General features: G+C 47.7%; 1 protein-coding gene across 12 annotated transcripts in view; it reads right to left on the minus strand.

The window, feature by feature from the left end:
- ANKRD17 (ankyrin repeat domain 17) overlaps nucleotides 1–24970 on the minus strand; it is a 1008651-nt gene that overhangs the window by 753663 nt on the left and 230018 nt on the right. For all 12 annotated transcript variants that reach the window (XM_085636371.1, XM_085636340.1, XM_085636333.1 and 9 more), the window contains exon 6: nucleotides 2674–2907. In XM_085636371.1, the coding sequence (XP_085492497.1) occupies nucleotides 2674–2907 (234 nt within the window). The remainder of the gene's footprint in view (nucleotides 1–2673; nucleotides 2908–24970) is intronic.

Here is a 24970-nt window from a genome sequence, read left to right on the forward strand (position 1 = left end):
ACAACTACGCTACGCTCGCGAAGTTTGTGTAGTTTGTGCTACTGCCCGCTACACTAATTGCACTTAGCACAGTGCATAATCGCGAAGCGCAGTTGGCATTTTTTGCTCGCTCGCGGTCCTCAACGTCAAGTTGGCGACCGCGAGCAAGCAAAAAGACATTCCCGCGAGACTTTTTCCTCGTTCGCGATCAGCAACATCAAGTTGCTGATCACGAGCGTGGAAAATAAACCTCCTGGCGAGATTCTCAACGCAGGGAGGTCAGGTTTCTCATTGCGAGTGGTCATGTATGCTCGCAACCGCTCGCAATGAAAAACTACCAGTCCGCGTTGAGAAAGCTGCCGCTCGAGTAAAAATCTACTTGTGCGGCAGAAAACTACCACTTGCACTGTGCAAGATGCCGTTTGCAATGATTGCACAGTGCGGACAAGCATCCGGAACTGTGCAATCATCGCGAACAGCGTACTACGCAGTTCGCGTAGTGCTACACGTATCTCGCGAAGTGCACTTCGCGTATCTACACGTAGCGCTACTACGCGAACTACTCCCAGGGTTAATGTCAACACCCACCAAAAAATAAAAAACACAGGAATACACAATTCAGGACCCAACCACTAGATGGCAGAATAATGCACAGCATGTGAATCCAGAAAAGATTCACGCTGCTAAAAATTCTAGATATCACACATTATCGTGAGGAGTGGAAGGCTTTGCAGGGCAAAGATCTGTGTCGTTATCTGTGGGTGAATCAGTGTTGTAATCCTTCCAGGTATCTATTGGTAAAATATGGTCTCCCCCATCTTCATCATCATCTTCAGGTGGTGGAGAGTTAGGTGGTGTAATGAGTAAATGCTGTAATGGTGGCGTAGGGGAACGTGGTGAAGGAGGAGGAGGAGGAGAGGGGTTACTACCTACATTCTTCTTTTTCAAAGGAATACGATAAAGTGTGTCCTATGACTCAGGTTTGCGCTTCGGAGGAGGTTTAGTAAAGACATGTCCTGTATCTGGATTTATAGAAAGTTCCTTTTGTTTTGGGTCAGATTTAAGTGTTGGAACGTCGAAAATTGAATCCTGTTGCTTTGGAGGAATATTTTTTAGTTTCTGCACTGTGGATTTCGGTGCTGGGATGGAATGACTTTTCGGTACCGAAGGTTTCCGTTCTGAAGACGTTTTTGATTTCGGTGTCACGAATTTCGGCTCCGAAGCGGTTTTCAGCTTTGGGCCTGAAGGTTTCGGCCCGGTGCCTGACTTTGGCAGACTCGATCCCGATCCGGAAGGCTTAGTGACGTGTTTTGTGCCGAGCCAGAGGGCGGGCCATCAGAAACATCTCCTTGGTGCCGACCGTGGCCTGAAGGCGGGGCTGGAACCGAAGCCTTTTGTTTGGGTTAATTTGGATTGTGGGGCAAGGGGTGTTCGGTACTCACATGGCGTTGACCTTGTGGTAAGTCGTCTTCCATCTCGGAGTCCGATTCCGGAATAGATGCAAGGTCTCGTTTTTCTTCAGCCCTTTGTGAGTTGAGTTTGTGCTCGGACCCTTCACCTTGGATGTCCGGCGTCTATTCAACGTTTTGATTCTGCATTTCGCCATGTCGAGCCAGACGATCGTAGAGCGTTTTGTACGATCGTAACGATCGGCATGCCTCGCAGTCCTGTTTGTTGTGCTCCAGAGACAAGCACAAGTTGCCCACTTCTTGAGAGTCAGTGCGTGGATACTTCACTTGGCACAGAGGACAGAATTTGAATGGAGTCCACTCCATCGACAGCGAGCTGGACTGTAACAGTTAGGCCCAACGGCCTTCCCAAACCGAACACTGGAGGCGATGCCCATGCAACCTATCACCTTATTTCGTGACTGGAAAGACTTACTCGAAGAAAAACAGCTTGCAAACATCCGGACCCAACACTGGATGGCAGGAGTATGCAAAGCATGTGATCTACAGCTCACATGCCTCGAACACAAATATTTATCTTAAAAAGTCTAAAGACTAAAATTGATTATAAACAACTTTACTGTATTAAAATATTTACAATATAATACGAAGTTAATTTTACTTTAGTTGTGGGTTGTATACAACTTTATATTTTTACAGTGTATGCAACTGTATTAATTAAAAAAAACAATATTACACATTCCTATTTTCATAGGGAGATTGCATGCCCCACTGGCAGTTCTGGACAAGAAGGTGGAAATGTACTAACTTTGTACTCAGAAATTCAGTTGTAGGAGTCTCAATCACCTCACTTGAGGTGGAAGACTCAAGTCTACACCTAGGTGTTACTCTCCACTTGTAAAAGTTAAATAGCAAAACAGTGAAAAGTTATAAATAGGTGTAGGAGTAGATATACACATGCAAACTTACCTTTGTGAATCAGGCCATATTTAGGAAAAACGCTACCAGCTTGCAAACTATTTTAGGGAACGCAGGATATATTCATAATTCCAGAGGACATTTAGCGACTGCAATTTTACCATGGTGGGCAAGCCAAAGTAGAAAGGCAGCATGAGCAATTTTGTGCCAAAGCGCTAGGTCTCAGTAAAACAAACACGCCTAAGTGTTGGCTCATCTTATACCCTCTATGAAATAAATCATCATTGGATAATTCAGGTGGCAATGACAATGTTGCACAAAGACGATAATTTTATGAGAGAGTCCATTATGACATAAACAGCTTTACCTTTGTAACATGCTAAAGTAAGTGCGCTCTCCTTAAACTCATTGGAATGAGTGTTGATGCCTGCTCCACTTTCAAGGAGCACTCTGGCAACTTCCACATGTCCAGCACTCCCTGCTTCCATAAGTGGAGTATGCCCATTTTCATTGTGGTCTTCTATGCTGGCACCGGATTCCAGAAGAACCTTCACAACATCTACATACCCTCCGGCACAAGCATATGTAAGTGCTGTGTTGCCTACAAAAAAATACAGTAACACTAATTACTTTATCAATGCTTCCATGCATTTATATATAATTGAGAAAAAAATCAAAAGGCCATGTAAAATAATAACATTTCGCTTTCTCTAAAACTAAAAGACAACATTAACATGTACAGAGGTAGCACTGTGTAAAATTGTGGAATTAAACTGATTACTATGCAGACACCAGAAGATTTGGGACTTAAGTTGCCGTGAAAGTTCGACACCCATAAGCATTTAAGATAATCAGTGCAGACTGTACTATGACACGAACAGTTGACAGACCTTATCCCTATTCATGAAGATGATCATCATCTGTGTACGCGCTGTGTATTTCTGCAAACATGTACATCCCTGGATTACCTAAGGTAAGGAATGTTATGGCATTTCCGTCAAAAGCCTCCTTTACCCACTGGGATATAACCCCAAATAATGAAAAGTTGCATATCTGTAAGAGAAATGCTACTTACCAGTAACAAGTGGCTTGAGCATGAAGTGCTGTAGGTTCACATGCTTGCACACTCCTGCCATCTCGTCTTGGGCACGCATGTCTGCACAATTCTTAGTGAAAGGGAGGATGGTAAACCATGTTGCAACTTTACATATGCCTATATGCCTGCAAGAGGGATGCTGCTAAGGAAATCCATAAAGCCTCCATTTTTGTGAATGGAATGTGTCCTAGGCACAGAATGAAGCATGTGGTTGGACTCGATATAGCAAACATCAATACACTTAACCACCCATTCAGCTAGGCCTATTCAGGAAATAACGCTCTATAAATGGGGCTGGTGAAAGGCACAAAGGATTTAGAACTATAAACCTATTACATAAGGGTTCTTTTAAAATTAAAAATGTGCAATTTCCTTTCCAAAACCAACTGAGGATGTGAGAAAAATATTGATAAATCAATGATTTGATACAAAGGGAGGGGGGAGGATCTGTTTTAAGGACACCCTGCTCTTTGTTTACTTTAATAAATGGATTCTCTACGGTTAAGGCTTGCAATTCACCTACTCTCCGATAGGAAGTGATTAAAGAGTAAAGAAGTCTTCCAATTAAAGTTCTGCTCGAGCCAAGTCAAAACGCTCAAAGAGCAGCGCCATTAACCAAGTGAGAACACTGTTAAGACCCAATGGAGAGATTAGTGGAATTCTTGGAGGGGTCTCTGTTAAGTTCTTCAACAAAGTCTCTAACCACTGGTATTTTGAATATTGACTGGTGTTCTCTATCTCGTAGGTAAGCTTCTACAACACCTACCATATCCTACCCTTATTGAAGAGCAGATGTCTGTAAGGTCTGCTTGTGGAGTCTGGAGTAAAACCAAAGGGGATGATGGACGGAGTGTTGAACATTGCAAGCACTCACCCCCAGTCAACTGACCTGGGTTTAATCCATCATCATTCTTTAGCTCACTCCACCACCCCAGTTCAGACATGGCCATATGCAAATCAGTCTGACACTGTACCTCATGGGAACAGTCCAGACCGAATTGCCAAGCCATGTCTTCTCTGGACCGGAAACAAGCATCCTGGGACAGGTTTCAGGTTCATAACCCTCATCAGCCAGGTTATCTTGAATCCAGTGGCAAAGTGAGCAAGGGACCCACGTCTGGGCATAACCTGCCAACTTAGGGCGAACAAAGCAAAACCAAAGGGGATGATGGATGGAGTGTTGAACATTGCAAGCACTCGCCCCCAGTCAACTGATCTGGGCTTAATCCATCAGCATTCTTTATTCGAGTCAAGCTACCCTGGCTGATGAGGGCTGAAAGCCCGAAACCGGTTCTAGGATGCTTGTTTCCAGTCGAGGGAGGACCTGACCTGGCAGTTCGGGCTGGACTGATCCCATTGGGAGCAGGGTCAAGACTGATTTGCATATGGCTGGGTCCAAACTGGTATGGCATGGTGAGCAAAAAAACGATGGATTTAGGCCCAGATCTCTGTACTGGGGTGAATGTATGACATTGTTCTACATTCTGTCCATCAATTGTTCTTTTTGCATGTGGAGTCTGGAGTGGCAGCGGAAAAATGGTTTGCCATTGGCCACAAGTGGTGGGCTTGCGGGACTCCTGAAAATTTTGTATGCACTCTTCTAGAAGTTGAAAAGATTCAGAGCCCAGACACTGGGGTTTTGTAGCGGACCTTGATGTGTGAGAAGGTCTGAGCATATATGAGCTTTTTGGGGGGAATGCATCAATATTCCAGAAAGAGTGAGCGTCACAGCTGCCCAACACAGACTGGTGCTATGAGGCTAAGCCTTGTGCATTGCTTTCGTCTACATTTGGTATTTGTGGTAGTAGAGGAAAAGCATACACAAATATCCATGACCAGTTTATCCAAACATCAATGCACATGACTGTGGGTGCCCGGTAGCATAGCTTTGACACTTTGCATTTGTGTACAGCAGAGACTGACAGCCGGAGACCCCTATCGATGGAAGTGGAAAAGCACCTGGGTGTTGACATTGCATGTGTGGTTGTTGATGCGTCCTGCAGGTCCACAAAGTCATTGTGCCCTTAGGGGTAGGGTTCAGTCAGAAAGAGTACTTTATAGTGAATGGCCCAATGCCAGTTTGCCTTAGTTATGAATATGATACTTACCAGTATGCATCTGTTCTTGGCATGTAGGGCTGCTGACATTCATATCTGTGCATAGATCGCCGCCTAGTGTTGGGTCCGGATGTTTGCACGTTGTTGTCCTGGAAGAGTCTTCGAAGTATCCTGAGATCGGTGACTCCTCCCCTGGACCACAGTGCGCATGGGCATCCTCTCCATCCTCAGATTGTTTTTCGCCATTGTGGCAGTGATGGGAGTAGATACAGAAAGTGATGACCATGCTATACAGTAATTCTGAGAGCTGCAGCTGCTACAGGCGCCAGGGAGGAGGGTGGGCGATATGAATGTCAGCAGCCCTACATGCCAAGAACAGATGCATACTGGTAAGTAGCATATTCAGTTCGAGGCATGTGGGCTGCTGAATTCATATCTGTGCATAGAATACATAGCAGTACCTCCTATTAGCGGCGGCTACCAGTGCCAGCTGCAGCGGTCTGAAAAAGAGTTTTGAGAACAGCCTGTCCTACAGCTGCCTGCTGTTTTGAGTGTACATCTACACAGTAGTGTTTGGTAAATGTATGTATAGTGGACCATGTGGCTGCTCTACATATTTCCTGTAAAGGAATGTTTCCCAGGAAAGCCATGGACGCCCCTAACTTACGTGTTGAGTGGGCTCGTGGGGGAATCGTTAATGTGCGTTTAGCCTTTTGATAGCAAATTTGAATACATTTAACGATCCATCTGGCTATACCTGCTTTGGAAATGGCGTTGCCCTTGTGCTGTGGAGAAAAGGCAACGAAAAGTTGTTTTGTCTTCCTGAAGACCTTAGTTCTGTCTATATAGTACATGAGGGCTCTCTTTATATCTAGTGTATGGAGCATTCTTTCTGCTACATTCTGTGGATTTTGAAATAAGACAGGCAGTTCAATAGTTTGATTCATGTGGAACTGCGATATTACTTTAGGCATGAATTTGGGGTTGGTACGTAGTACGACCCTGTTTGCGTGAACCTGTATGAATGGCTCTTGAATGGTTAGTGCCTGGAGTTCACTAACTCTTCTTAACGAAGTGATTGCCACTAGGAAAGCTACTTTCCAGGTGAGGAATTGAATCTCACATGAGTGGAGAGGTTCGAAGGGTGGACCCATCAGTCGGGTGAGGACCAAGTTGAGGTTCCACACCGGTGCTGGTGGGTGTCTTGGGGGAATTACTCGTTTAAGTCCCTCCAAGAAAGCTTTGATGGCAGGCACTCTGAATAAAGAGAGGTGCTGCCTGTTCTGGAGATAGGCTGCTATTGCGGTCAAATGGATACGTATTGAGGTGTATGCCAGATTGCATCGGTATAGGTGTAAGAGGTAACAGATTATATTTTGAATGGATGCGTCTAGCGGGTTAATGTCATTGTTGTTGCAATAAATGACAAACCTCTTCCATTTAGCTGCATAGCAAGCTCTGGTAGTGGGTCTCCTGGCCTCCTTAATGATCTCCATACAGTCAGGTGGCAGGTTTAGGTAGCCAAACTCTAGGACTTCAGGAGCCAGATTGCCAGGTTCAGCTGTTGCGGATCTGGGTGCTGAATTTCTCCATGGTTCTGCGTCAAAAGCGCGGGTTTGATCCGCAGCCTTTGATGCGGCACCACGGAAAGTTCCAGAAAGGTTGTGTACCATGGCTGGCGTGCCCATGTTGGAGCAACCAGGATGAGTGTCATTGAGTGCTGTCGCAGTTTGCGTGCCACCAGCGGTATCAATGGCGCTGGGGGAAAAGCGTACGCAAATCTGCCGGACCAGTTCATCCATATCGCATTGCCCTGCGACTGTGGATGTGGGAACCTGGCGGAAAAGCTTTGGCATTTTGCGTTTTCGCTTGTCGCGAATAGGTCTATCTCTGGATGACCCCACTGCTGGAAGTACGGTTGGAGTACTGATGGGTGTAACTCCCACTCGTGCATCTGGTGGCTGTGTCTGCTGAGCAGATCCGCCATCTGGTTGTCCTTGCCTGGGAGGTGTTCCGCCATGAAGAATATGTTCCTCTGAATGGCCCACTTCCACATGCTCTGAGCCAGATGAGACAACTGTGGAGAGTGTGTTCCTCCCTGTTTTTGTATGTAGTACATGGCAGTCATGTTGTCCGTCCGGATCAACACGACCTTGTTGCACAGATGTACTTTGAATGCCTTCATGGCTAGGAAGATTGCCAACAGTTCCAGAAGGTTGATGTGCATCTTCTTTTGTTGTGTTGTCCATAGTCCCTGCACTGTGTAATTGAGTACATGAGCTCCCCATCCCTGGAGAGACGCGTCCGCTGTCAGTATTATTTGTGGAACAGGCTCCTGGAACGGTCGGCCCTTGCAAAGGTTTTGTGGATTCCACCAATGCAGAGTTGTATGCCCGACCGCTCACCAACACTAGGTCTTTTAATTGCCCGTGAGCCTGATTCCATTGACGTGCTAAGCACTCCTGAAGCGGGCGCATATGTAGTCTCGCTTGTGGGACTATGAAAATGCAGGAGGCCATCATGCCTATCAACTGCATGAACACTCGCGCAGGAAGGGAGTGTTGGGGTTTGAACTTGGAAATCAGCATTTGCATGCTGTTGATCCTCACTAAATTTGGCTGAGCTGTGGCTGCCAGAGTGTCTATGGTCGCACCTAGGTACTGTTGTACGTGTGCGGGTTGGAGATGTGATTTTGGGTAATTTAGTGAGAATCACAGACTGTGAAGAAGCTGAATGGTGCGGGACATGTGGCTGGCACATTGCTGGGCTGACTTTGCCTGAACAAGCCAGTCGTCCAGGTAAGGGTAGACGTGAACGTGTTGCCTCCGTAGATGTGCAGCCACGGTAGCTAGGCACTTTGTGAAAATTCTGGGTGCTGTTGTCACTCCGAAGGGGAGGACTTTGAATTGATAGTGCTGACCCTGAATGGTGAACCGGAGATATTTTCTGTGTGATGGGTGTATGGGTATGTGGAAATACGCATCTTTGAGGTCTAGCGTGGCTAGGAAATATCCCTGTCTGAGGAGCGGGAGAACCTGCTGCAGGGTGAGCATGTGAAAATGCTCTGAGAGAATGTATTGGTTGAGGGGTCTCAGGTCTAGGATAGGTCTGAGTGACCCGTCCTTTTTTGGTATTAAGAAGTACAGAGAGTACACCCATGTTCCCTGCTGGTGTACGGGCACGACCTCTATTGCGCCTTTTTGCAGCATACTTAGCGCTTCCTGCTGTGATAACGCTAAGTGCTCTGAGGACATAGGACGGTGCCTTGGCGGTATGGTGGGTGGAGTGGAGGTTAATTCGAGACAGTAACCGTGTTGGATAACATCTTTGACCCACCTGTCTGTGGTGATGGAATTCCAAGTGGACAGGAACCGCTGGAGTCTCCCCCCGACCGGTGTTATGTGGTCGGGGGGAAGGGAGAGGGCGTCACTGTTTGTTCTTAGGGGAGGACCTGGTATTGCCGTAACCACGTCCTCTGCCCTTGGTGCTGGAGCCACGATATCCACCTCGGGTGTTTTTATCGTAGGAACTCTGTGTGCCCCCTTTATTGTAGGTTTGCTGTGCCCCCTGTCCTCTACCTGCACCTCTATTTCCGGGGCGACGAAAGGAGCCACTACGAAATGTCTGCGTTTGCAGAGCCCCCATTGACTTCGCAGTGTCCGTGTCTTTTTTTATCTTTTCTAAGGTGGCGTCAACCTCCGGTCCAAATAAGTAGTCGGGGTTGACCGGTTGATTGAGGATGTTATTTTGGACCTCAGGTTTGAATCCGGAGATTCGTAACCAGGCGTGTCGTCGTAGCATGACGCTGGTGTTTATTGTCCTTGCAGCAGTGTCTGCAGCATCTAGTGCACACTTGATGGATGCGTTTGTGAGCAGTTGTCCCTCCCTGATGAGGAGCTCCGCTGCCTCTTTGTACTCGTCTGGCAGGTGTTGGAGTAGGGACTCTAACGTGTCATAGTGTGAGCGGTCGTAGCGAGCTAGGAGGGCTTGTGTATTGGCGATGCGCCATATGTTTGCTGCCTGGGCTGCAATCCGTTTGCCGGAGGTCTCTAGAACCTTGGACTCTTTGTCCGGGGGAGGAGCATCACCAGTTGTCTGCGAGTGTGCCCGTTTGCGAGCATTGGCAACCACAATGGAGTCCAGAGGCAATTGGCTCCTAATGTACGTGGGGTCCCCAGGTGCGGGTTTGTATTTTTTCTCGATCCTGGGGATTATTACCCGTGCCCTGGTGGTCTCTTTGAAAATGTCCTTTGCTGGCTTGAGGACACCTTTTAACATGGGCAGAGTTTTTACAGTCCTTTCGGAGGATGCGAAAGTGTCCACCAAGAAATCATCCTCGATAGTGTCTGAGTGGAGTTGCACTCCATGATTAGCTGCGGCCCGTTCAATGAGGGCGTTGAATGCAGCAGTGTCCTCTGTGGGGGACGTTTTTGCGCCATAAAGTTGCGTGTCCTGTGTATCCAGAGCGGCACCTGGCTCTACGGGGTCATCCCAGACCTGATCAGGGTCTTGCTGGCCCTCAGGGTCCATGTCTTCGGGGTATGTGGCGTCGTCACCCATGTAGTCCTCCACTGCATCCGTGTCGGAGTGCGTTGGAGAGAATGATGGATCTGTACAAGATGTGTGGATGCGTTCATAAAGAACTGGTTCCGATTCCGCCGGCATTTTTTGTTTTAGCGGGATCCTATAAGAGTCCAAAGCGTGCCCGGAAGTGATCTTCCGCTTTTGGAGCATAAGCCTGCCGGTGTCGGCGTCGATGAAGTGGGACGGCGATGTCCCAGTAGTCGAGTGTTCGGTAGATGGGGACCTTGTCTGGGTAACGCGGGTTCTGATTTCGAACATCTTCGGCGCCGTGGATGGCGGCAAACCAAAGGTGATGTTGGCCGGTGCCGAAGGTGCCTTCTGTGCCCGTTTCGGTTCGGAGCCCGACGAGGTCTGGAGGGCTGCCTTTTCCCTGATGTGTTGCAAGGACGCTGCCACTTGTTGCACCTGGAACGCCGACGGTTCTTTGGCGCCGAGAGGTTCCGTCGAGGCAGGTGTGGACTTCTTCGAAGTCACCGGGTCATCGAGCCGAGGAGGGGTAGTAGCCGTCGACGGCGTCGATGAATGTACCTTAGTAGGTGCCTTCGAGGTGGATAGCGATGCAGTGGCCATTTTCACCTTGATGGCTGGTGCCGATTGCTTCGGTGCCGGGGGCCTTGGCGCTTTGACGGTACCGATGGATTTTCTTTTTGGGTCGACGCCGACATCGGCTGCAGCGAGTTCGGCACCGAAGTCCCTTTTGGTGCGGTCGGAGCCGACGGGTTTGGCTGGCGTCGAAGGTGTGGTGGTCCTCGAGCCGACCAGTGTCAGTTTCACTTTCGGTTTCTGTTGAACCGGTGCGATGATTGGTTTCGGTTTCGTGGTAGGGAAACCAGTCTTTTTAGGTAACAATGGCTCTCGCTGAATGTCCGTGGCCGGGCCAGAGGGCGGGGCCGAGGAACTGCGGGATTGGTCTTGGGTAAGGCCCGAAGGCGATCCCTCGACCGGAGCAGTCGACTGACTCACTGGGATATCCTCCATTTGGACGGGTAGGCCTTGCTCCTCACCGGAGCTACCTTCTTCGGCCCCTAAGGCCTCGTCGTAGTCTCCTACCTCATCGTCGGCTTCTTCCCTGTGAAAAAGCTCTTCATCGACATTTTCCGATCAGGAACCGTGTTCGGAAGTGGGGCTGGAGGGTGTATTTTCCACGCTTTCGACATCTTCGTCCTCGGTGCTGAAGATGTTGGTCGGGGCCGGTGCCGCTTGCTGCGCTTCCAGTCGCGCGGCTCGTCGATTCCGTAGTCTTCTTGGATCGGAATCGGGCACAGGCCATGCATTTCGATTCGTCATGATCCGGTGAGAGGCATTTGTTACACACCGGGTGGACGTCGATATGGGGGTATTTGGCGTGGCAAACAGGACACCGCTTGAATGGGGTCCTCGATTCCATCGTCGAAGTTCGGTCGATGGTCGGATTTAATGGATCCGAAAAGTTGTTAAAAGCGCTAAACTAGCCTGTAAACTGTCGATACCGATCGGGAATAGTACCGTCGAAAACTAAAGGCCTTTTGGCCTGAAACTAGATTTTCCTAACTTGAGTCAAGATAAGCACATCCGAACCCAATGGCGGAAAAAAAACAATCTGAGGATGGAGAGGATGCCCATGCGCACTGTGGTCCAGGGGAGGAGTCACCTATCTCAGGATACTTCGAAGACTCTTCCAGGACAACAACGTGCAAACATCCGGACCCAACACTAGGCGGCGATCTATGCACAGATATGAATTCAGAAGCCCACATGCCTCGAACATCTGGACAACTATGGTAAGTTTGTGTCCCTTTATTCTAGGGGTAGTAAATGGTGCACATGGTGTTTGTGTAAATAAACATTGTTTTCTTCTAAAATAGTTTGTAAAACACTTCAAACACAAAATGCATTGCCATGAAATCCAACATATTGATGTGTAGACTGTTGAGGAGACTATTGGCCCTGGATTGTCAGGTGGGCCAACCGTGCTCCCTATTCCATTAGCAAGGTGTCTGTATTGAAGTTCACTTGCAGTAAAAGGTCGAGGAATGACCTGCCCCACAACAAGCTTTTGATATTCCAGCATAAAATGTGTGCTGAACACTGGGCTGCACCAAAACTAGATCCTCCCACTGACCAGTCACTTGCAGCCATTGCCCAGCAAAGCACTCCTGCACAGGGTGTATGTGTAACCGAGCATGTGGAACTACAAGTTTCACCGTCAGTCTCATAGAGGAAATGATGCCTGGTAAAGGGAAATCAAATTCTGAAAAGCCACTATCTGCTCCCATGAAGAACTGCACTTATTGAGAACAGGGGTGATATGTTTCGCATGGACTGTGAATCCTAATATGTGCAGGATAGACACTGCTTGTTGAGTATAAGTGAGGCAATGGTCTTGCTGTTTAATGGACAGTCGCCCAGATATGGAAGAAAATGAATGGTGTTGCACAGAAGATGCACGGCAGACATTTGTTTTCAACACCAATTGGGGGTGGGAGGGTGGGAGAAAGTGCCCTCCTTCTTGCATGGTATGCCCCCACTTTTTGCTGAATTGCTGATGTACTTTGGCTGAGTGTTCCCTGGGCTCCTGCGAATCAGGTACCCAGGGCCTGTGTTCCTTCCCTAAAACGGCATAGAAGCCTAAACCCAATTGGCATCTCTGGCCACATGTCAGCCCCTGGTAAATGGTACCATAGGTACCCAGGGCACTGTGACCAGAGAAGGCTCCTAAGGGCTGCAGCACTGATTGTGCCACCCTTAGAGGCCCTGTACCCTGACACACACACAGCCTTTGCAGGCTGAGTGTCTGGGTGCAGAACAAAACAAAGAGTCGACATGGCACACATCCCTGTGTGCCATGCCCAAAAACTGCCCTGGCATACATCAGTCACTCCTCTAGCTGGGTGCCCTTTGCCAGTGGTGAGGGTATAGGTGCATGAGCCCTGTACCCCTACAGTACCCAGGTCCATTCCTGGGCCCTGTAAGTGCAGTGCTGCCATTAAGAGTATATGGTGCTGGGAGGTTGTCATTACGAACTCCACAGCTTCATAATGGCTACACTGAAGACTGGGAAGTTTGTTATAAAACTTCTCAGCACATTAAACCCACACTGATGTCAATGTGGGATTTAATGTAAAATGCACGACAGAGGGCATCTTGGAGATGTCCCCTGAAACTCGACCAACTCCCAGTGACCTGAATGAGTGGCTGCGCAGGCTGCCACCCCCCAGACAAGTTTCTGGACCCCTGGGACAAGAGCTTGCTGCTCTCGGGGGCCTGAAACAATGCACATCCTGGGACGAGGTACCAAGCCTCCTCCCCCAGGATGGGCAGGGTTCACGAAGGAGAAGCTTCAAAGGCATGCCGCCTTTGTGAGCTTCTCCAGACCATTAGCTGCATTCAGCAACTGGTCCCCACTGGTTCTACCCCCCACTTTGGGCGGGAGAACTTGCGGGAAAAACAAATAAGGAAGAGAGGTGTGCCCACCTCTGCCAACTCCACCCCTGTGGGGGAGGCGAGGTGAAGCACAACCTTGAGTCCGCGCCATCTTGAGGATGGGGGGACCCAGCTAACCAGGGACAGGTTCCTGCCCCCCTCCCACTGGAGAGTGGCAGAATAGGGGGTGTACCCAAACCACGGAAGGGACCCATTGGTCCCTGCCCTTTACCTACCTGTAATGCCCCTAAATGTATTATTAATGGGCACCCTGAACCTTCCTTCCTCAGATCCAGCAACTACAAGAAAAGAAGGACGAGAAGCCTTGCAGAGAGAACAAGAGGTCGACGCCCACTGACTTGGCCCCAGCCCTACAGGCCTGTCTCCCCTCAAACCTGCTCCTGCAAAACCCCGGCGTCTCCAGTGGCAAGCAGCCTCAAAAACCCCGGAGGACCTGCCCTGCATTCACTTTCCAAGCTACTTTTCCCGTGAACACCGGACGTGTTTGAAATGCAGCTTCTGGTGCCAGCCAGAAACCGCAAATCCAGCACAGTCTGCACCCGCCGAGCCCTCCCTGTGTTTGAGTGAACAAACCACGAGGAGGTCCCCCCGGCGATCTTGACCCGAGATCCGGCGACCCCTGACCTGCCTCAAGCCGACGCCTGCAGCCTCAATCCAGGAGACCCCCCCCCTACCGCGACCGGAGCCGGTAACGGTAAGAAAATCCGACGTCCAAAGGCACCCCTGCACCCGTCGCCCCACAGCTTTGTGTGCCCAACCCAGTGGTGCCTAACCATCCTTCTACATCCCAACTTACCCCTCGAAGTGGTGGTCACTCATAGAAGATCTTCGTCCCTGAGCCTGCAGTGTTTCTTTGTCCCGGAGAATCTCCATTGAACTCAACAGGGCACCCTACCTCAAAACTGCACCCTGCACCCGGCTGCCCTAGCGCCGCTGAGGGTGCCCCTTTGGTGCTAACTTGATCCCCAACTTTCCCTGAGCTCAACCCTAGGAGCTTTGCTCCCACAACCCTGTGGCCTGCTTGCCAGCAGCCACCGACCAGAGCCCCTCTATACTCCATAGGATAAAATAGGGTCTCAACACTCTGCACCCGGCCGCCCTAGTGCCACTGGGGGCGGAACTGTGCATTACTGACCCTGGGAGACCCCTGAGTCTAACCCCAGAACCCTAACTCAAAAGACCGATTACTTACCTTGAAACCGATAACTCATTTTTCCTCATAGGATAACATTGACACTTTTTTTCCCTAAAAGTTTCTAAGTGTCGACTTTTGAAAACTGCAAATATTCCTTATAAATCAACCGATTAACCAAAATGCATTTTCTCAACTGTTTTCAGGAAATGTCCCAGTGCTGGATCCTGGATCCAGCACGGAGTAAGAAAAAGTAACAATAACCTAACTTACCTGCTAAGTGAATTTCCTCCCATAGGATAACATTGGTGATTCTATGTGAAAAAGTTTCCTAGTGTCAACTTTTGAAATGCAATAATGTTCTTTCAAAACCGTACCTTTAACCAAAACGCATTTACTCACCTGTTTTCAGGAAATGTCCCATGGCTAAATCTAGGATCCAGTCATGTGGTGGTAAAAGTAATCTGAAAAGTAATTAACTGCACTTTACTTAAAAAGCCCATTCATTTGAATGTACTATACCTGCAATGTGTTGCAAACTGCTTTCTTAAACCTGTAACCAAAAACAGTACAAGTTATACTGCAGTTCTGGCCTGTGTTCAAACAAGTAAATTACTACTGCAAAGTTTTTATATGCTTACCTGTACCAGGCTTGCTTGGTTCTAGAAATACAACTGTTTATTTTTGTATACAAAACATTCGGCCTAGAGTTAAGTTCTTGAGTGTGTGAGACCATTTGCTGACTGGGTGTGTACATCAAATGCTTTACACTGTCCTCTGATACTGCCTTACTGCTCGAACAAGCTACCACTTTAGAGTGTAAGGTTCTATCTAATTTTAACCTCTGCCAAACCTCTGGAGGCCCTTGGGCTCTATACACACTGTACCTCACTTTGGTGCAGTATATATAGAGCCAGTTTCTTACAGAGGGTGCTGTTGTGAACCCCAAGGATGGGATTTTTAATGGATAATGCTTTAGACTTACCACAAAGCTGAGGTACTGGTGGAATGCTGGGTGAATGGATGAGGATGTGAGAGTAGGTTTTCTTAAGATCGAGGGTCATGATGAAGTCCACACACGCAGGGCAGGAGAAGGCCATCTTCTAAAGATAACATCTCAAAGTGCTCTGATATGATGTACCAGCTTAACTGTCAGAGGTCTGGTCTCAGCCACAACATTCAGGAATTCTTGGTAATGGAAAAGTACAGGAACAGACACCTTGTCAGTGTTGGGTTGGCAGAACTTGCTCCTTCTAGATCCAATGCCTGCACTTTATCAGTGTGTTTATTCATAGAGATAATGTTTTAATGCTGCTGGTTCAGCTTGCACTTGACGGGCATACTCTCGGGATGATCTAGTGGCTATTAGCACGGGGGTAAGTCCATGTGTTTATCAACTCTGTGTCACGTCGGAAGGTCCCTTTTGCTGTAGGCGCTGCGGTTTTAGCTCATTGGCAGCCGCAACCTCTACACCTCCCTCCGCACCTACTGTTAAGCTTCTTAGCTTAAACTACCGTTCCCTGGTCAAGTACTTCGCTGAAGTGTTTAACCAAATCCAGGATGAGGCTCCGGACATCCTCTTTCTCACGGAGACATGACTCACTGCCAGTACGGAGGCGGAGCCAGGTTTGGCCATTCCCCAGGGTTATTATATTGAGACAATCAATAGAGGGGGCCAGGGTGGCGGCATTACAATATTTCTTAAAACTGGCTACACCTTTATCTTGACTAAAGAGGCCCTGGTGGGTTGTGAATGTGCTTGTTTCAAAATCTCCCTCAACGCAAATTTTACAGTCTGGCCTCCAGATATACCGCCCCCCAGGGCCCTCTAAAGATTTCAGGGATGCCCTTATTGCTGCTTCTGGTACATTAGCCATCAGATCGGCTAATTTTAATATCATTGACGATCTCAACCTGCATTTAGAAGCTTGTCAAGACAGTGAGATTGGCAATTTTCTAGCAGATCTCTCTGCTTTTCAACTCATGCAGCGTGTCCCAAGCTGTACACATTCAGTTGGGCATCTGTTGGACCCTATTTTTTCTAATCTACCTAGTCTTACAGTCAATTCACCCCTTCCTATGAGCTGGTACGACCACTATCTGGCATCCACGGCATTAAAGGGAACAGGGCCTTTCCAGGATGCTACTTGTAAATCCGTCCTAAAGCGCTCCTGGCATAAACTTGATGCCGACCATTTCCAGGCCCTCCTCCTCAGTCATACACCCAACCTTCCAGACAATCCTGATAGGGCTGATAGCATCCTCATCGATTGGCTAACACTCCCTTGATACCCTTATTCCCGCCAGGTGGTCCCAGAGTCGTACAACCTAGTCAAGCCCGTGGTACAATGACAACCTGGCCTCGGCCCGGAAAATGTGTAAAACCCTGGAACGGGCGTGGAGACTACACTATGATCCAGTTCTGAAAGTACAATATCGAGTAGGCATTAAGAACTATCATAAGTCCATCCAGAAGGAGGGAACTGCCTCCTTTGCAGATTAAATTAGGAACAGCAGTAACACTGCTAAACGCATCTTAGCCTTGCTTAAAGATCTTAAATCCTCTTGGCAACCTAAAGCTTCCCCTCCTCTCTATAATCAGCAATGTGAGGCCCTCACCACTTTTTTCATTAAGGTCGAGCACATTTACAGAACTTTCCCCCACACTGCAATTAAAACATGCCCTGCCCTTCTGTCCAGCTGCACTGCCACATACACTGCTTTTCTGGCGCTCCCCCAAGAAGTGATGTGCACCATCTGCAATAAACTCTAATCAGGATCCCCTGCAGATCCTCACAAACCGGATCAATTTCAGAAATTTCGACCTCAGCATCTCTCTCCTTTCTGCGATCTCATTAATCTGTCCATGTCCTCTGTGGCAGGCCCCTCGGCCTGGAAACATGCCAAGGTGGTTCCTTTACTCACAAAAACCACGCTGGATGTTTCAAAAACGGAGAATTTTCGTCCAATCTCTCTTCTCCCTTTGGTATCTAAGTTCACCGAGGCCCACATTAATCCCATTCTTACTACGTTAATCGAAGATAACCTGTTGAACCCCTCTCAAAACGGCTTCTGCCCTCGTCACAGCACTGAAACTGCCCTTCTGGCTGTTACAGAGCACCTGAGGTGTTCTCTAGATGTTGCACGTACTTCAGCTCTGATTCTTCTGGACTTAAGCGCTGCATTCAATACAGTGTCCCATCAGATTCTATTACAGCGCTTGGAGGAAACGCTCTGTATTTCCCATAGAATCATGAATCTCCAATCTCCTGACATTTTAGCTAACCTCCTTACGCCCTATATACCCACCCGCCAGCTGCGCTCCATCAGTAAGCACCTAGCGGTAGCTCCTCGGGTCAAGAGAGCACGGGCATAAGGGCGCTCCTTCCGTGCTCAAGCTCCTAAACTCTGGAATTCCCTTCCTGTGATTATCAGAAGCATTCAACACCAAGTGTTATTCCATATGGCCATAAAAACCTATCTTTTTTCTACATAATTTGCTCCTCTGTGCGTCACTTGGTCTGCCCTATGTCAGTTTGCATCTCAGCGCTGGGACGCTCCGAAGCTGCGGCAGCTATGCCTTTTATAAAATCTTTAACATAACATGTTTTCAAGTTACCAAAACTAGGTCGCAAATTGTATTTACTGGGCCTTTCCTTGTGTTCACTGCCATACGTTTTAAAGTTGCTGAAGAAATATTTTGACTTTTGAAGTTGTGCAAACCAGTTTTGTACCCGCATGTTTCTCTTTCGTGGTTTCTCCCTTTAAATTGTTTTTCGAAATGGGGTCCTTTTCATGTAATATATATCCATGTGTATTGGGTGGAAGCCTTGTTGAGATGTTATTGTGTGCTGCAATTGTAAAGGCTGCTGCTGCATGAGCCACTACTGTATTTCAATAAATTTTAAATGCCTTATTTTTTATTTGCTTCAAGAGTGCAATGTAATTTTCCCAGTTTGCAGGGTAAAAGGGACTACTATGTAAAAAACTAGTTACTTACCTGTACACTATGGTTCTCCAGTATTATCTTTCATAGATTCACATGCTTGTATCTTCCCCGTCGTCATGGTGGGAGTCTCACGGTACAAGAATAACCATAGCAGTAAAAGTACAAGCATTTGCAATGCAATAGGTCTCGCATTTACATGAGTCTAAGCTATTGGCATTGTAAATGAATGCGTTTTATTTATGCTTCAAAAACGTAAACATAAATAGAAGGCATTGTCATTTACAATGCCAATAGCTCAAACTCACGTCAATGAGAGACCTGTTGCATTGCAAATGCTTGCTTGGTAGGCACGGGGATATTAAGTGATTTGCCCAGATGACAGGCTGTTGAGCCGACTCCCAGGCTCGAACCTGGTTCCCCAGCTTCAAGGTCAGCAGCTCAAGCCGAGAGACCACTTCATTCATCCCCAAAACGCCCCCCCCCCCGGTCACATATCTGGCCAGAAGCGCTACCACCTCCTCACTCCCCCTTCCGATCACATACCAACCTCAACCTGCACAATCTACTGATGCTCCTCACTCACAGAATACTGTACCACCTGCTCTTCATTGCTATGCATTCTGAGTGCAAAGCTCTACCTCCTTGGAAAAGGTACCCAATACTTTATTTCACCTTTGATGTACGCCTATCATTTTTATTGAAGTGTTCTAACTTTATTGTGAAGCGCTCTATAAAAATTCCAAAAATCAATAGAACACTCACCCTCGTGAACCTCATCGTACCGATTGCCTCGGACCAACACCCATGGCAACGGTGCGCTCCCGTGACGCACCCACAGCGCTTGGCTGCATCACTGCTCGGCGCGCGCAGTACGGGAGGCAAACTTGGTCGGTCTTCTTTCATATCCAGCTTCGCAGCGGCCTCCCTGTCACTTTCCCCTGATCGGAGCCACGCAGCCTCTACCTACGTCATGGGACGTCATCTCCTGCTGGCCTCGGCTCGGTCTTGTCTGCACTCGTTGCTTGTCGGGTCTCAGACATCCCCTCTTGCTTTATGGCCTGCCTGGCCGTGAGCCACCGCCGCGAGTGTTCCCGTGCGTGCAGGCCGAACACCGCCCAGCCATAGGCTCTTCACAACCCCCTGTGAGTGTTTCTCTGTAAGTTTGCTGACATGCGCCCCCTCATCTCTCCTGCGCCGCCCTGTAGCCTTCACGTCAGGCCTGCGCTAGTGCAGCTAAAGGTGAAATTGACCGGCCGGCCGGGAAGGGCTGCCTGGCAGAGATAGAATGCACCAAGTAATGGCAATGGGGTTGGGACCACCGAATTGCTACACTGGGCTGCGTACTCCACGATTAGAGAATGTGGCTTGACTGTTTTCACAGGAGCTCCCGGTTGCTGCCTGCCAGGGTCCTGGTGTATGCTTCCTGAGATGCCTTTTAAACGAAGGGTCCTTATGCACCTGTTATTTCAATGTTTGACCTCCTAAAAGCAATATTTAAAACAAGCCATCTCCGTGGAGCCGACGGGGGGAATGGAAAGTGAAAGTGCTGAGGAGGAAGGGGGACAGGAGATGTGCACACCACGTGGCTGTACGTGCGAGTTCACATTCTCCAATCGCCAAAAGCCCTGCGCGTGCCCATCTCCTGTCCCACTTCCAAGGCAAGTCAGCAACAATAGATCTCGCTGGCGACAGCGCTTTCGCGCTGCGTTCGCCAGGCGAGACCTAAAAAACTGCCTGGAATCCATAGAGAGTATATCCTTGGGTAATCACTCATCCTCATTATGTGGCCCAAACAGGAAATCAGCAGCCAGCCCCGAGATGCACCATCCCCAGCAGAGCCACCTTACCTCAGATTCCCAACAGCCCAAGAGTGAGCTACAGATGAAACCAGAGATAAAGGCGGTTCACCTAAGAAGAAACGGGGAGGTTGGCAGGCCGCATGTTAATCTATGAAAGATAATACTGGAGAACCATAGTGTACAGGTAAGTAACTAGTTTTTTCTCCAGTACTGAATCTTTCATAGATTCACATGCTTGTATCAGAATAGATGATAGTACTTTTTGCCATATAGCGTTTCTAGGATAGACCCCTTTGTCTCCAGGGTTCTGTGTTGTCTTTTTTTTATTTTTTAAACGCTATACTGCATAGTTTGAAATTGCTGTAAGATAAAAGATTCGTTAAGAACTACGAAACTGACCTTAACAGCTGTGAAAATATAAATATACACAATTCTATATTTAACAAACCATATAGTGAAAGACAAGTACCTTAGTTAAACAGGTGCGGCAGAACTGCTTGACCCACTGCTGAATCTGCTTTCCACTGTGTGTCCAGACAATAATGTCTGGTAAATGTGTGTACACTTGTCCAAGTTGCCACTCTGCAAATGTGCGGAAGCGAGACACCTGCCAGCAACGCTGTTGAACTTGCCATCTTCCGAGTGGAATGAGGGCGCACTCACGTGTGCAAAGGTTTTCCTGCTTTTTCATGACATAAAACGATGGCAGATGCAATCCATCTAGAAATGGAAGTTCTAGAGAGGGCCAAAAATTTCCTGGGCCCAGAATAAGCTATAAGCAGTTGATTTGTTTTAAGAAAAGATTTTGTTTTCTCTATGTAAAATTTGAGGCATCTCCTAATGTCCAACGTGTGCAGAGATTTTTCTGCTGCAGTGGAAGGGTTCTTGAAATATGTGGGCAACACAATTGGTTCATTGAGATGAAAAGTCATAGGAATTTTAGGAATAAACTTTGGATTTGTCCTGAGAATTACTTTATCTTGTCTGAATTGTAGGAATGGCTCCGTAACCGAAAATGCTTGGCTCTAGCTGACCCTCCTGGCCGAAGTGAGGGCAAGAAGTAAAGCTACTTCCATGAGATGAACTGCAATTCAGCTTTGTGAATCGGTTCGAACGGAGCTCTCATGAGTTGAGACAAAACCGTGTTGAGCTGTCAAGGAGGCAGTGAATGTTTAATTGGTGGGTACTGTCTGAACAAACCTTTTAGGAATTCTTTAATCAGTCTTTGAGACCAAAGCGATGGACAATCTGGTGTTCTGCGGTTTTAGGAGACAGCCGCCAGATGTACTTTTATTGATACATGAGAAAGTACGGCCTTGGCTAGGTGAAGTAGATACGGAGGTATTTGCTCTGGAGAAGAATTAAAAGGATGTACATTTTTTGTCAAACACCAATTGCAAAATCTCTTCCATTTTGATGTATAGGTTTTGTTAGGGGGAATTGCTCTACAACTTGCTAGTGTATCTCGGCATTTATGAGATATATCTAGCCATTGAAATTTATGCTCATAAGGTACCAAGCTGACTATTTTAGGGAGGTCAATTGCGGGTGAAGAATCTGTCCTCGTTTCATGAAGATTAGATCCTGTATTAATGGAAATTGTACTCTGGGTTCCACTGACAATTGGAGAAGTTCCGGATACCAGAACTGTCTCGGCCCAGCCAGGGCTATCAAAATTATGTGGCATGGTTCCGACCTCATTTTTCTTATAATCCTCGGAATTAGAGGGAATGGGGGAAACGCATATGCAAACATCCCTGTCCAGCGAAGGTGCAGAGCATTTCCTCTCGATCCTTTTTGCAGAAATCTGTTTGCAAAATGTTTGCATTTCTTGTTGTGTTGATTCGCAAACAAGTCTAATTTCGGTTTGCCCCATAGACTGAATATTCGTAGGAGTTGATCTTGATTCAGCTCCCATTCGAGGCAAATGGAAGGTGATCTGCTTAGGTAATCTGCCCTTGTGTTGTGTACTCCAGGAACGTGCTCTACCTGCAGAGCGATGTTGTGCTTTAAGAGCCAATTCAAAATTTCCTATGCTTGAGCTGACAGGGATTTTGACTTTGTGCCACCTTGCTACAGAAGATAAAACATTGTTGTCGTACTGTCGGTCCTGACTAGGACCGGCGAGCCACGAATTCTGGGAAGGAAGGTTTGAAGACCCAGGAATACTGCTTTTAATTCCAATAGATTGATGTGCAGTGTTGCCTCTTGAGTTGACCAATGACCTTGAATCTCTAGGTCTTGCAAGTGTGCTCCCCAACCTTGTAAGGAAGCGTCTGATGTCATGACGTAACTGGGAGACTGAGGTTCGAAGAGGAGACCCTTTGTTAGGTTGTCCCTGATGCCCCACCATGACAGTTCGCGTTTGATCTGAGTGCTGATATTGAGTTTGTCCTCGAATGAACCCAGGGCTTGAACCCATTGTTTGTCTAGAGATTCTTGCAGTGGTCTCATGCGCAGGCGACAGTTGGGAACCAATGGGATGCAGGATGACATAATTCCCAGCAAAGATTTAAAGAACCTGATTGAAGTGGACCTTTTAATTTTACTGTTGCTGTTAAACGCAAAATCTTTTGTATACGTTCTTCCGAAGGGTATGGTTTTGCTTCCCGAGTATTTAACATTGCTCCGAGGAATTGAAGTGATTGTGCCGGGATAACGGAAGACTTTTGTTTATCCGAAACCCTAATTCTTGGAATAGATCCATGCAACTTATTAGGGACCGTAGCGTTTCCTGGTACGATGCGCCATTAATCAGCCACTCGTCCAAATATGGAAAAATCTGGAGACCTTGCTGCCTCAAGTGTGCTGAGATCAGCGCCATACACTTTGTGAAAACCCTTGGTGCAGATCTGAGGCCGAAGGGCAATACTTTGAAATGGTAATGGCGCCCCGCCACTACGAACCGCAGATACTTTCTGTGCTTTCTGTGAATTGGGATATGGAAGAACGCATCCAAGAGGTCTAATGATGTCATGTAATCTCCTCTGCGTAGTAATAGGAGGATTTCCTGCATAGACAGCAGGCGGAACAAATTTTTCTTTATGTACTTGTTCAGATCCCGGAGGTCCATTACCTGCCTCCATTTAGTAGACTGGTTTTTCTTTATAAGGAAAAAGTGCTAATAGAATCCTTTCCCTTGTAGTTCTGGGGAAACTTCTTCTATTGCTCCTTTCACAATGAGAGCTAGAACCTCTGCCTTGAGGGCTGAAAGATGGTTTTGCTTTCTGTGAATAGGTGGTTGAGTTGGAGGTTTTTGCAAGAATTCTAGGGTGTGGCCTTGTTTTATAATGTCCAACACCCATTTGTCTGATGTTATTGACTGCCAATGATTGAGATAATGAGAGAGGTAATGGATCTGTTTGAGGTGAGACGGGGCCGGTGGCGCCTGAAGAACGTCACTGCCTCCTACCGGAGTCCTGTGTCTTTCCTCTCGCAGCAGGTTTCCTCCTAGCCTGCTGTTGATCGGGGGTGTTAGAGGACCGATACTGCTGATTGTTGGAGAATTGTCGGTACCCCTGCTTTTGGTAAGGTTGGTACCGGTTTGATTGAAAGGAGGATCGCTGATGGTATTGTCCTCTCGATTCTCTACCACGAAAAGATAGAAAACGGCCCTGCTGTAAGGACCCCAGAGCTCTAGCCGTGTCCTTGTCTGCCTTTATCCCCTGAAGCGCTTTATCAATGTGCTTCCCGAAAAGACTCTCCCCATCAAAAGGCATGTCCATGATTTTTGCCTGGACTTCAGGTCTGAAAGATGTTGATTTCAGCCATCCTTGCCTGCGAAGCGCCACCGCTCCAGCCATCTGCCTGAAGCCCACTGACACAATGTCCATCGCTATGTCAATGGACTCCGAGGCTGCTCTGGCTCCGTCCTGGAGAATTGTAGTTGCTACCTCTTTGTCGTCCGGAAGGTGGGACAGAATTGGTGCGATGTCAGACCACATTTGTCAATTGCATCTGCTGATGAGAGCTAGTGCGTTTGCTGCCCTGATGGAAGCTGCTGACATTACTGCAAAGCGCTTTCCCACGCTATCCAACCTCTTGCCCTCCTTGTCAGGGGGAGCCAAACAGGAAGAAATCAGATTTTTGGAGTGTCTCTGTGCTGCCTGCGTAACACCGGACTCAGGACGTGGATGTCCAATCAGGCATGCTGGGGAAGTCTCAGGAGCACGGTATTTTTTTCTCAATTTTTGGGAATTGAGGCTGATACTGACGCCGGATTTTTCATCAATTTCAGACCTTAATCCACTATATGTTGGATAATCGGGATAGCTCTTACAGATTCAAGACAATTCCTTAAAATCATATAGAAAACATTAATTCTCCTTCACAGTTAATGAAAGTTCAAACCTCTTCGTGGCTTTTTCCATCAGTTCATGGAAACTGGCAATGTCTTCTGGCAGGGAGCTCGCCTAACGTAACGGTGATGAAGGTGATGTTGGAACAATATATTGATCCCATTCATCTCCTACAATGTCATCTTGGGGTATCTCTCCTTCCTCGGTTTGGTCTTCGTGATCACTCTCCATGAGGTCATCCCGAATAGTTATTATTTTCATGGTGTCTACTCTTTGCACTGGAGGCGGAGATTTAACCACTGGTGTCTGAACCACTTTCTGTGGTA

Source organism: Triturus cristatus, chromosome 2_1 (assembly GCF_964204655.1).
Source record: "Triturus cristatus chromosome 2_1, aTriCri1.1, whole genome shotgun sequence".
NCBI classification, from domain to species: Eukaryota; Metazoa; Chordata; class Amphibia; order Caudata; family Salamandridae; genus Triturus; species Triturus cristatus.